This window comes from Buceros rhinoceros, unplaced genomic scaffold (genome assembly GCF_000710305.1).
Source record: "Buceros rhinoceros silvestris isolate BGI_N320 unplaced genomic scaffold, ASM71030v1 scaffold45368, whole genome shotgun sequence".
Classification (NCBI taxonomy): domain Eukaryota; kingdom Metazoa; phylum Chordata; class Aves; order Bucerotiformes; family Bucerotidae; genus Buceros; species Buceros rhinoceros.
Window position 1 is genome coordinate 3,006 of NW_010427110.1, and position 8,977 is coordinate 11,982.

The 8,977-nt window shown below is 46.7% G+C and overlaps 1 protein-coding gene across 1 annotated transcript; it reads right to left on the reverse strand.

Annotated features, from left to right (window-relative positions):
• Positions 1-1,183: 1,183 nt before the first annotated feature.
• On the reverse strand, positions 1,184-7,995 carry CRY2 (cryptochrome circadian clock 2; the record flags this gene model as incomplete). Its single annotated transcript, XM_010141747.1, has 9 exons — positions 1,184-1,223; positions 1,711-1,852; positions 2,360-2,449; positions 2,926-3,128; positions 3,277-3,428; positions 4,463-4,774; positions 5,271-5,411; positions 6,485-6,573; positions 7,811-7,995. Coding segments are annotated over 8 exons (1,312 nt in total), but the record flags the coding sequence as incomplete, so codon positions are not given.
• Between the last annotated feature and the right edge of the window lie 982 nt (positions 7,996-8,977).

The window sequence follows — 8,977 nt, forward strand, 5'->3', positions numbered from 1 at the left end:
TTGCATGGGATTAGTTGCCCTATCTAATCCCTCTTGAAAATGGCCAAAAGAGGGTCTTCTGCAGTACTACCCTCCCTTGCCCTCTTAGGTGGGAAGGCAAGTAGAGGCGCTCTGCCAGCACTGTGTTGAAATGACATGTAACAGGATCAGCACAACAAACGCAGAGTTAAGAACCAGGAAAGCTACACAATTGTCCTGCTAGACTACAGAGCACCAGTGTAAATGCAAATTGCAAGACGGAGCAGGATGCAGTATGAGTTACAGGAGTATACAGTGTAGAAACCCAAACCACAGATGCCAATAGAAAACACTCCACAGGCTGCAGACCATACACTGTATAGCTCCATTTGAGAGGGCTCTCACTCAGGGAAGGAAATGCTGTAAAGTGCAGGGCCCAGGTGTAGCTCCTTTATTATTTGGACCAGCAAGTTTCTGGGAGACTGCTTTACTCACATCAAGTAACAACATGCGAGTTTCTGCCCCTCAGAAGTCAAACTGCTGTAAAGCTGCCCATTCTAGCTAACAGCACTACAGCTCACCTTGCAGCAGAGATTCTTCCGCAGAGAAAGTTTTAAGCGCTTTTCAAACGTACAGACAGCTTGCACCTCTTTGTTCTTGTGCTACAGTTTTCCTTCATTTTGTTTCAATCGCACATGAGTATCGCCTTGATTTATTCAGAAAGCATTTACACCCCGTCAGTCTAGCCCCACAAAAGAAATACTGAGATTTTCCTGTTCTCTTGTAGGATGGGTACGCTATTTTTGACATAGCTTACTTCTCAACCCCTACTGTAATTTCAAGTGATCAGTGCACCTCACTGCCTAGTACTAGTGATGAAAAAGGACATTCACTATTTCTGAGATGTGCAGATGCTGCTCCCTACATCAATGCATCAAGTTACGTGCACTGAGCCACTGTCAGAAAAGAAAGATACACCTAGGAGTGAACAAGTTGATAGAAGGCTCTTGTCCCCTTAAACGTGGGCAGATTTTGGGCATGGCTGAGAAGAGACATTTTTGGCACTTTGCAGACTAGAAAGCCAAATATTCCCAAGCACAAGTAGCGCAGTGCCCTTTTGTGGCAGCTACTGGAATTACACATTAATATGAGACCCCAGATTTTCTGTGGCAGGTAAGTTCCAGTCCCTCTGTGGCAGCAGTCTCTCCTCTTCCGGTCACCTCTTCAGCACTCTCACTCTTCACTTGCAAGGTGCTTATCACTGGCTGTATGAGAAAGCAAAAGAAAGAATTTGCCTTGACCTCCTCCTCATACTGAAAAGTTGGCAGAACACGCAACCAGCTCCTTCCCTTCTGAGATCTGGAGAGGTCCAGACAGCTGACTGGACCTGCTTGCTCCCCTCCTCCAGCCTATACCCTCACCACATCTGCAAATCTGGCTGCAAACCCATTCCGTGGAAGGAGAAGCAGCCTCATTAAAGCAAGCCCATGAACAAGTGTGCTCTGTGATTGTTCTAGCAACAAGGTACTGCTCTCTGCTGGACAACTCAGTTCACAGCTTGTCAAGCAAAAGCAAAACAACCAGGGGGCAGACTACTGCCAAGCTACAGGGCTACGGAATTACAGTTAGGAGCCACCTCCCTTCACAGGCACGTCCATTTTGTTCATTAAAATGCAGGGAGCAAGTAAGATTGAGCCTTGCTAGCTACCAAATCAAGGTCGTTTAGGCCAGATCACCCTAGGGACTACTCACAATCATAAACTCTTGCCAGAGATTTCTGGAGCAGGGAGACCTGTCACTTTGGCTCGTTTGTACAGTTCTTCAGCACACAGCTCTTCTGCTCCCTCATGTTTGCGCTTTGGAGAAGCTTGGTCTGCTTGTGACAGCCTCACTGCTGTAGAGGAAGAAGAGTCATTGCAATGTTTCCCCTACCTTTAAATCTCACAAGTACACCCTAGCCTAACCTGCCACAGAGCTGGGAGAAAAGAACATGCAGAGCGCAAGCACATAAAGAGATTGCCACAGCCTCCTTGAACACCTTTGAAAAATCTTTGCTAAAAGCAGAATAATTAACTCTCCCAGAACAAACACAAAAGTATCCTCTGACAGAGGACAGCTTAATTATACCTGATTAGCCCTATAGTGAACTGCACTTCTCCCTTAAGAGGCTGCTTATGATCCCATACAGGCAATAAAAGATTCACTTCAATTAACTCCTGTTTTTCAGCCCTTTTAGGAATGAAGGCTCACTGAGGACTTCTGAAAAAGCCTAAAAGATGGTGAACGGACTCTATGCTTTCCCAGCTACACATCTTCTTATTAGAAAAGGGTATCTTTCCTGCCTATAGTTTCTTGTTGACTTAAAGGCTATCTCAGAAGCACACAAATAGCTCCAACTCACCTGTACTAGTGCTGCAGCCCTGCCCTGAGGCTGAGTCTGCAACTGGGCCGCTGAGGTCTTCTACACATGAAGGAACTGATGCCAGTAAACCTAGGAAAAGGCAAGAGAATCATAATTAAGAAACAACAACAAAAAAACCCCTGGGGTGGGAGAAGCCTTTCACATGGAAACTTCTTAGTGATCACCAACCAGCACCCACATCCCAAAGCAGGATGAGTTCAGAGCTGCGCTTGCCCAGTGATGGCCACAGACAGACACTGGGATCCAGCAGCATATTTATTTAGGATGTTCTGCCCAGGTTCTTTTCCAAAGTGAAGAATGGACCATTGGTGGCCTATGGATGCTGCTGTGCCATTGCCAGCTCTCAAAACTAATGGAATGCTACTCTTTGTTGTCCAAGAGCTCAGTGGAGCTCTCTCTGGAAACCGAGTAGCTCTAGCAGAGACTGCTTCCTCTTTCAAGGACTTGCCAAGGAGACAGGTGCAATCTATTCTAAGTCATGACCCCTTGTCCTAACATTTTATTTCCCGTTACAGACACAATCTTTTGCAATTGTTAGTACTTACAGAGTCCCCTATAGCGTGAGAGCTGCTGGTAGATCTGCTTCATGCGTTCAATGTTCAGTCGGCTCGTCTCTGCGTGGTTCACCATCGGTTTGGGGTAGTCCACCCCAATGATGCACTTGGCTGCTTTCTGCACGGATTCCGGCGCATTCCACGGTTCATAGATATATCGTGAGGGGAAACCCTTTAGTTTGGGCAGATACCTCCTGCACCACAAGTAAAAAGATGCACAAATACCACTCAAAGTGCTGCAACGCATCATTCACAATGCGCACAGTGCCATGCACCTGTCAGCTACTGAATGACTTGGGCTCACAGATGAAGCAAGAAAGAACCTCCAGTCATATCACTTACTTAACATAGTCACCACTGGGGTCCGTGCGACGTCCGAAGCCCACGGGACAGTAACAGTGGAAGAACTGCTGGAAGAATGCACTGCATGAAAGCCACATCCAGCTGCCTGCATTTATGCTGAAATCTGCATCCAGCAACAATTCATCAAATACCTGCAGCAATTGGAGGAAAAGGCAGTGAGAGCTTCTCTAGGCAGGACTTTGGGGCAGGAGGACCCAAGACGCTATTTCAAAGCTTTGAGAACAGCTCCTAGGAACTAGAGCAGCAGAAAACAAGCAACTTGCTGGCTGAAACCAGCTGGCTGGTCAATATATCTCCCTTCCTGATGTTTCCACATAGGGAGGCACTGCCTGCTCACACTTAAAATGTGCTGGCTTATCTCTCATGCAGCTACACACTAAACCACTACCTAGTGTTGCAGCCACCCTTGGGTATTGATCCTAACCTGAGAGGCATAACAAGTGCAAAGCATCAACTGTGGGAAATAGGAAGATGCTGCATAGAAGAACAAGCACGAAAGCAAGCAGGAAGAACCCCTCCGAAGGCGCCAGAGCACACTGCCACTGAGAGGTAGACAGGCTTCAGCAGCAACTCACTCACATCCATGCATCCTATGCTTTCAGCTTTGTCAGTTTTGTGACAAGATGCCTCTGCCTCCACTTTTTGCATAGGGCAATATGTATATCAGACGGGTTCAAGCTGTCTGTCCCTTAAGATGGCCCACGAGGAGGGTCTTTTACCTCTTTCCTTGAGACACTCTAGACTTGGATTTTAAAGTCACGGAGCATTTGAGCATTCTCTGACTGCCATGGTGATGGATTATACAATGAGGAAAAAGGTTCAGTTATAAAGTAACACTGAATTTGCAAAGAATTGTACTGAGACAACTTCTACAAAAAAAAAAAAGCAAGCCCCCCAAAGCCAGTTTATATTTACCAGCAGGTGCCGGTAACATTTATTATGGTTTCTGGAGACTCCCGATACTGTCAGAGCCTCACGGTGGAAGGCAGAAAGGTGGAACACAGAAAGAAGTCAGGCTGTGGCACGCCAAGAGCCCGTAGCAAATCCATGCAACTTTTACATCTGAAGCAAAAGCCATACCTGTGTGCCCATCCTTGCAGTGAGTGCCAGGGAGACTGCGTTTTTCTTATGGCCTCCTGCAAGCCTCTGGAAATGCCAGACTTACCCTGACTCCTGACTCCCAGCTGATCCAGAGATCGCCCCTGGTCAGGAAACAGGCCACCGCATGCCTGGCTAGATGGTGGATCCACCCTTCCTGTCTCAGCTGGGTCATAATTGCATCGATCCAAGGGAAGCCTGTCTTGCCCTCTGCCCACTTTGCCAAGGCTTCAGGGTTCCTGTCCCAGGGGATTTGGATGCAGATGGGGTTTCCCTCCATACGATCAAACTTAGGGTTGTTTGTGGCTGCTGTGTAGAAAAACTCCCGCCACAGAAGCTGTCCATACAGAGAGAGGGGTGGTGTGCTGTTTCTCTTCACCTGTGGAGAAGGAAGCAAGGCTATTCACAAGCAGGGGAAGGACTGGCTTCATTAAGCTGAGCTTAATGCAGGCCGCCCATGCATTTATACACAATTCCCAAGTCGGTTACTGAAGGCTTTCATAAAGGAGCTCAATTTCGGATCATCTTTTACCAGAAACATCAGGTGGAGAAGTTAGAGCACTGCTTTTAGCTCAAACAGTACATTGAGAAGAGACTTGAACAATCCAAAACTAACAGTAAAAAGCTCTACGTGACTCATGATGCAAGAGTCCAGGCTGAAGAACAGCCTATCAGCAGATTTAATGTCTGCTCCACTATATACAGGAGAATCACTTTTCTTCAGCCAAAAGCCTAAGCAACAAGCTTCGCCCAGCAGTCAAACACAAGGAAGGCAACAGTAACTTCTGCAGCTGTTTTGGCCCACTGTCTGGAAGCATCACCATGCTATCTATGCTTAAAACCAGCCTGCTCTCCAAATAAGCCTTTTGCCTTACCTTCTTATATAGTTCCCAGAGACGATAGTAAAACAAGCGGCAGGACAAGCAGCCAAAACGCAGGTAGGGACTCAGTCCTGTAGGGCTGGCCAGCAATGAATTGGCATTCATCCTTGGTCTTTCATAATTTGCAACCCATGCCTAGACATATTCAGGAGAAACATTCAGGAGACAAAAAACCCCTCAAATTTGTGTGACACTGCTAAGGGCATACCTCTGTGCAGTTGGCAAGGCTACTCAGGTCTGACAGCACAGTCTTTTCTATTCACTTCCAACCATCACTGAAAGATCTCAAGCGGGCAATCCCAAACCCCCTACCCCACTCAAGAAATGCAAAACCTTTGATCCAGGATTCAAACCAGTTAAATCATTTGGGCCAAGAAAAGGACTGAATTTGCTTTGCATGCAGGAGCTAGTAACCCTGAGAGAGCCTAAGGACATATTCTAACACACTGTTTATGTCCAGGCATGCCTATCTCATTCCACTGAACAATACTGAACAATAAAATTTGGGGAAATCCAGACCTTTTTGTAGAATATTACATTGACAGTTTATTCACCCTTCAAGACAAGAATTTATGATTTGATTTCTATAACTGTACCAAGCCACCCAGAATTAAAAAAGATATGAACTATTTAAAATTGAGTCATGCTTCTGCAGCTGGGTCACCTTTCATTACTTTGAAATTGGTTGCTTCGCGCACTATAATGAAGAACTTACGTTCCATAGAAAAAACCCTGGGTATTTCAGCAAGGGGCTCAGGGAATGCCAGCCAGTGAGACAACAAATTAACAGGCCAATGTACAAAGGGAAGGCATCCTCTTATGAGCATGTACTTGCACCAATACCTCAGCTAAAGAAAAAAATGAAATGGTATGCAATGTGCAGCTGGGACTGAGCATCTTACAGGAGAGTTTCCAAATTTGCATTCCTCTAAAGAAAACTAAGGAGTTGAAACAAGGAAAAGATTCCTATGTGCTTCAAATAGCAGCATAATTAATATACAGCACTACTACAGGTCTGAGGAAACCCAGGAGCTCCCTGCTCCACACACAACCCAAAATCACAGAAGTACTCCAACAATACCAAACAACTCTTTCAGAGATGCACCCATTACTAGGAAGAGCAGGGAAACAGAGCAATGGCCAACGCTCAACATTTTTTGTTTGCAGCCACAGCCTGCAGGAATCGTTACTTAAATAACAGGGGTTACCTTTCTTTCCAAGTGTTTATCCAGCCGTGCCAAGGCTTCTGTCTCCCCTCCTTGCCAAACTGCAGGGGCAAGACCATCTGTAGGAAAACCTGAGGGAAAGAACTTTGTAAGATTTGAAGCCGTGCCTAGTCAAAGAGTACAGATGAGATTAGGCATTAATAACAGCAAAACACTACATACTGTTGTTACCTAACATGGCTTACCTGCTGCTTTAGTCATTTTACAGCCCGCAAATCACGTGGAACATGTGCAGAGTCTGCTAGTGACACTGTACTATAAGGACCAATCCCTGCAACACTTCAGGCAGCCTTCTGGGGACTTTTCCCACTGCTTGCACCCCAGCACTCTCTCCATGTATCAGCACCACCCACAGGGCTCTGCTCCAAAGGCCAGAGCAGCTGGTAAAGCAACACATGCTCTACAGCTCTGCCTTATGAAATACCTTGCCATGGACACCAGCAGCTCACTAGATAGCCTGGCTGTTCCTGGTGAGGCTCCTATTCTGCTGAAAGCTGGTGCTGGGGTTCCACTCTAATCCACAGGATTAGAGTGGAAGAACCGATGCAAAAGGAGAAGCAATAATGAAGCTTACCTGCCGTGCTCTGGACTGACAGAGGAACCTTCCCTGGCAGCAAGCAGAGCAGTGTAAGGTTGCAGGCAGCGTCACATTCGGCCAGATATTAAAGGACACAGACCTACCCAGGACTGCAACCATTAGGATATTCCTGTTGCAAAGCCCCCCGCTTTTACATGATTGCTGAAACTGTGCCTTAAATTACAAGATGATAACCCTATAAAGCTGGTATGGAACCTCTGGTCATACACAACGCATTAATCCTTTCTCTCCCTGCATTTAGATTAATTTCCCTGATGTAGGCCTTCCTCATGCCTCAGGTCTCTATTCACCATCCTTCTCCAAGAAAAATACAGGACCAAAACGCATAGCAGGATGAGTGAAAGAAGTTTCTCTAATATCCTTGGTCTTCCCAAATTGGTGCTGCTTGGCAGTAACTGAATTACATGATCTAAGCCTGGTACATAGTTTACCTCTTCAGTTCTGTCACAGAACGTGTGCAGATGCAACAGATGCAGAGTATTTCAGAACAATACTAAAGGGGATGCTGTGCATTGACAGTAGTGCAAGGGGCAGGCCTGTTTTCACGAGGTCCAGCACTCGCTGAAAACATTAGGCTGCTTCTATGGCTAGAGGCAGCCCAGGTCAGACAGAACACCAGAGCTGTCACAGACAGGACAACCATCAGAAAGAGTTTCACTAGACCTTGTTCCAGATAACAGTTAACCCTTGCCTTCACCCTCAACACATACCTAGCTCTTCCAGGGATGGGACACCATACACATCATCGTGATTCTCCTGGATGTCCACTTTACACGTCTCCATTTGCTGGCTTATTACAGTGCTCACCGGCTTCTTTGGGAGCTCCATACGACTAATGATGGCCTGGAAGCGCTTGTACGTGAGGGGTGGCTTGTGGCCATTCAGCTCAATTATTCTGGAGAAAAAATAAGCAAGGTAAAACAACACAACCTCACTACCACAGAAGGCACAAGGAAATGACAGGCAAACCACATCCTGCTATCTCTGCTCACCCTTCACTTTGGATACAGAAATCCTTAGAGATCTAGCTTCCATCTGATGCATGCCTCAAAGGGGTATTAAAAAACCCGAACAAACCAACACAAAAAACCCCAAAACACACCAGAAAACGAAAATCTACATACTAATTCTTCTCCATGGGAAAACCAACAAAACAGCTCCAGCTGAAGCAGGTTTAGCATCACATCTGTCTCCCGGAACTCCTCATCAGACCCCTGTACGAAATACTCCCCTTCTGCTTCCCCAAGACGGCAAATTCCAGACCTGCACTTGTTCCCCTTATACCTTGAAATACCCTAACCTGATTCTGACCTTACCTCCTTCCCCATCTGACACAAAGTCCCCGCCTGTTAGTGACCCCTCCTCAGAGTGACCTCATCTCAGATGAGACAAATCCCAGTTTGCAAAATTCCTCTCCTTCACCATGATTACAGAAATCACCATCTTCCCCAATGCCGCAAGGTCACAAGCAGACCTGTCTCGTGCTATTCACCTGTGTCAGATCACGCTACAGAAAAGGCAGCTACAGTTCAACATTCGTCTTCTCCACTAAGCATCCACTGCCTGCTAGGGCCACTCAGACTTATTTTTCTAGGGACAGAGAGCTTTGAGAAGCCCCCTGGGCAAGGTAGCTTTCCCTGGGTGAAAGATGCCTGCAGGGAAAGGAAGGAATTAACAGCAAAGCAGACAGCAGAAGGATCACCAGCATTACATAAAGTTAAGGCAGCCAAACCCACAGCTCACGCTGGAGCTGCAAGCAGAGCAGCCATCCCCACCCACAGCAGTCAACAGCTTATGCAAGGGGCTGGGCTTAGGGCCGAGTGCTTCCGCGGACGCCATGTGCCTTCTCTTCCCCCCGCGGCCGCACGTGTAGCGAG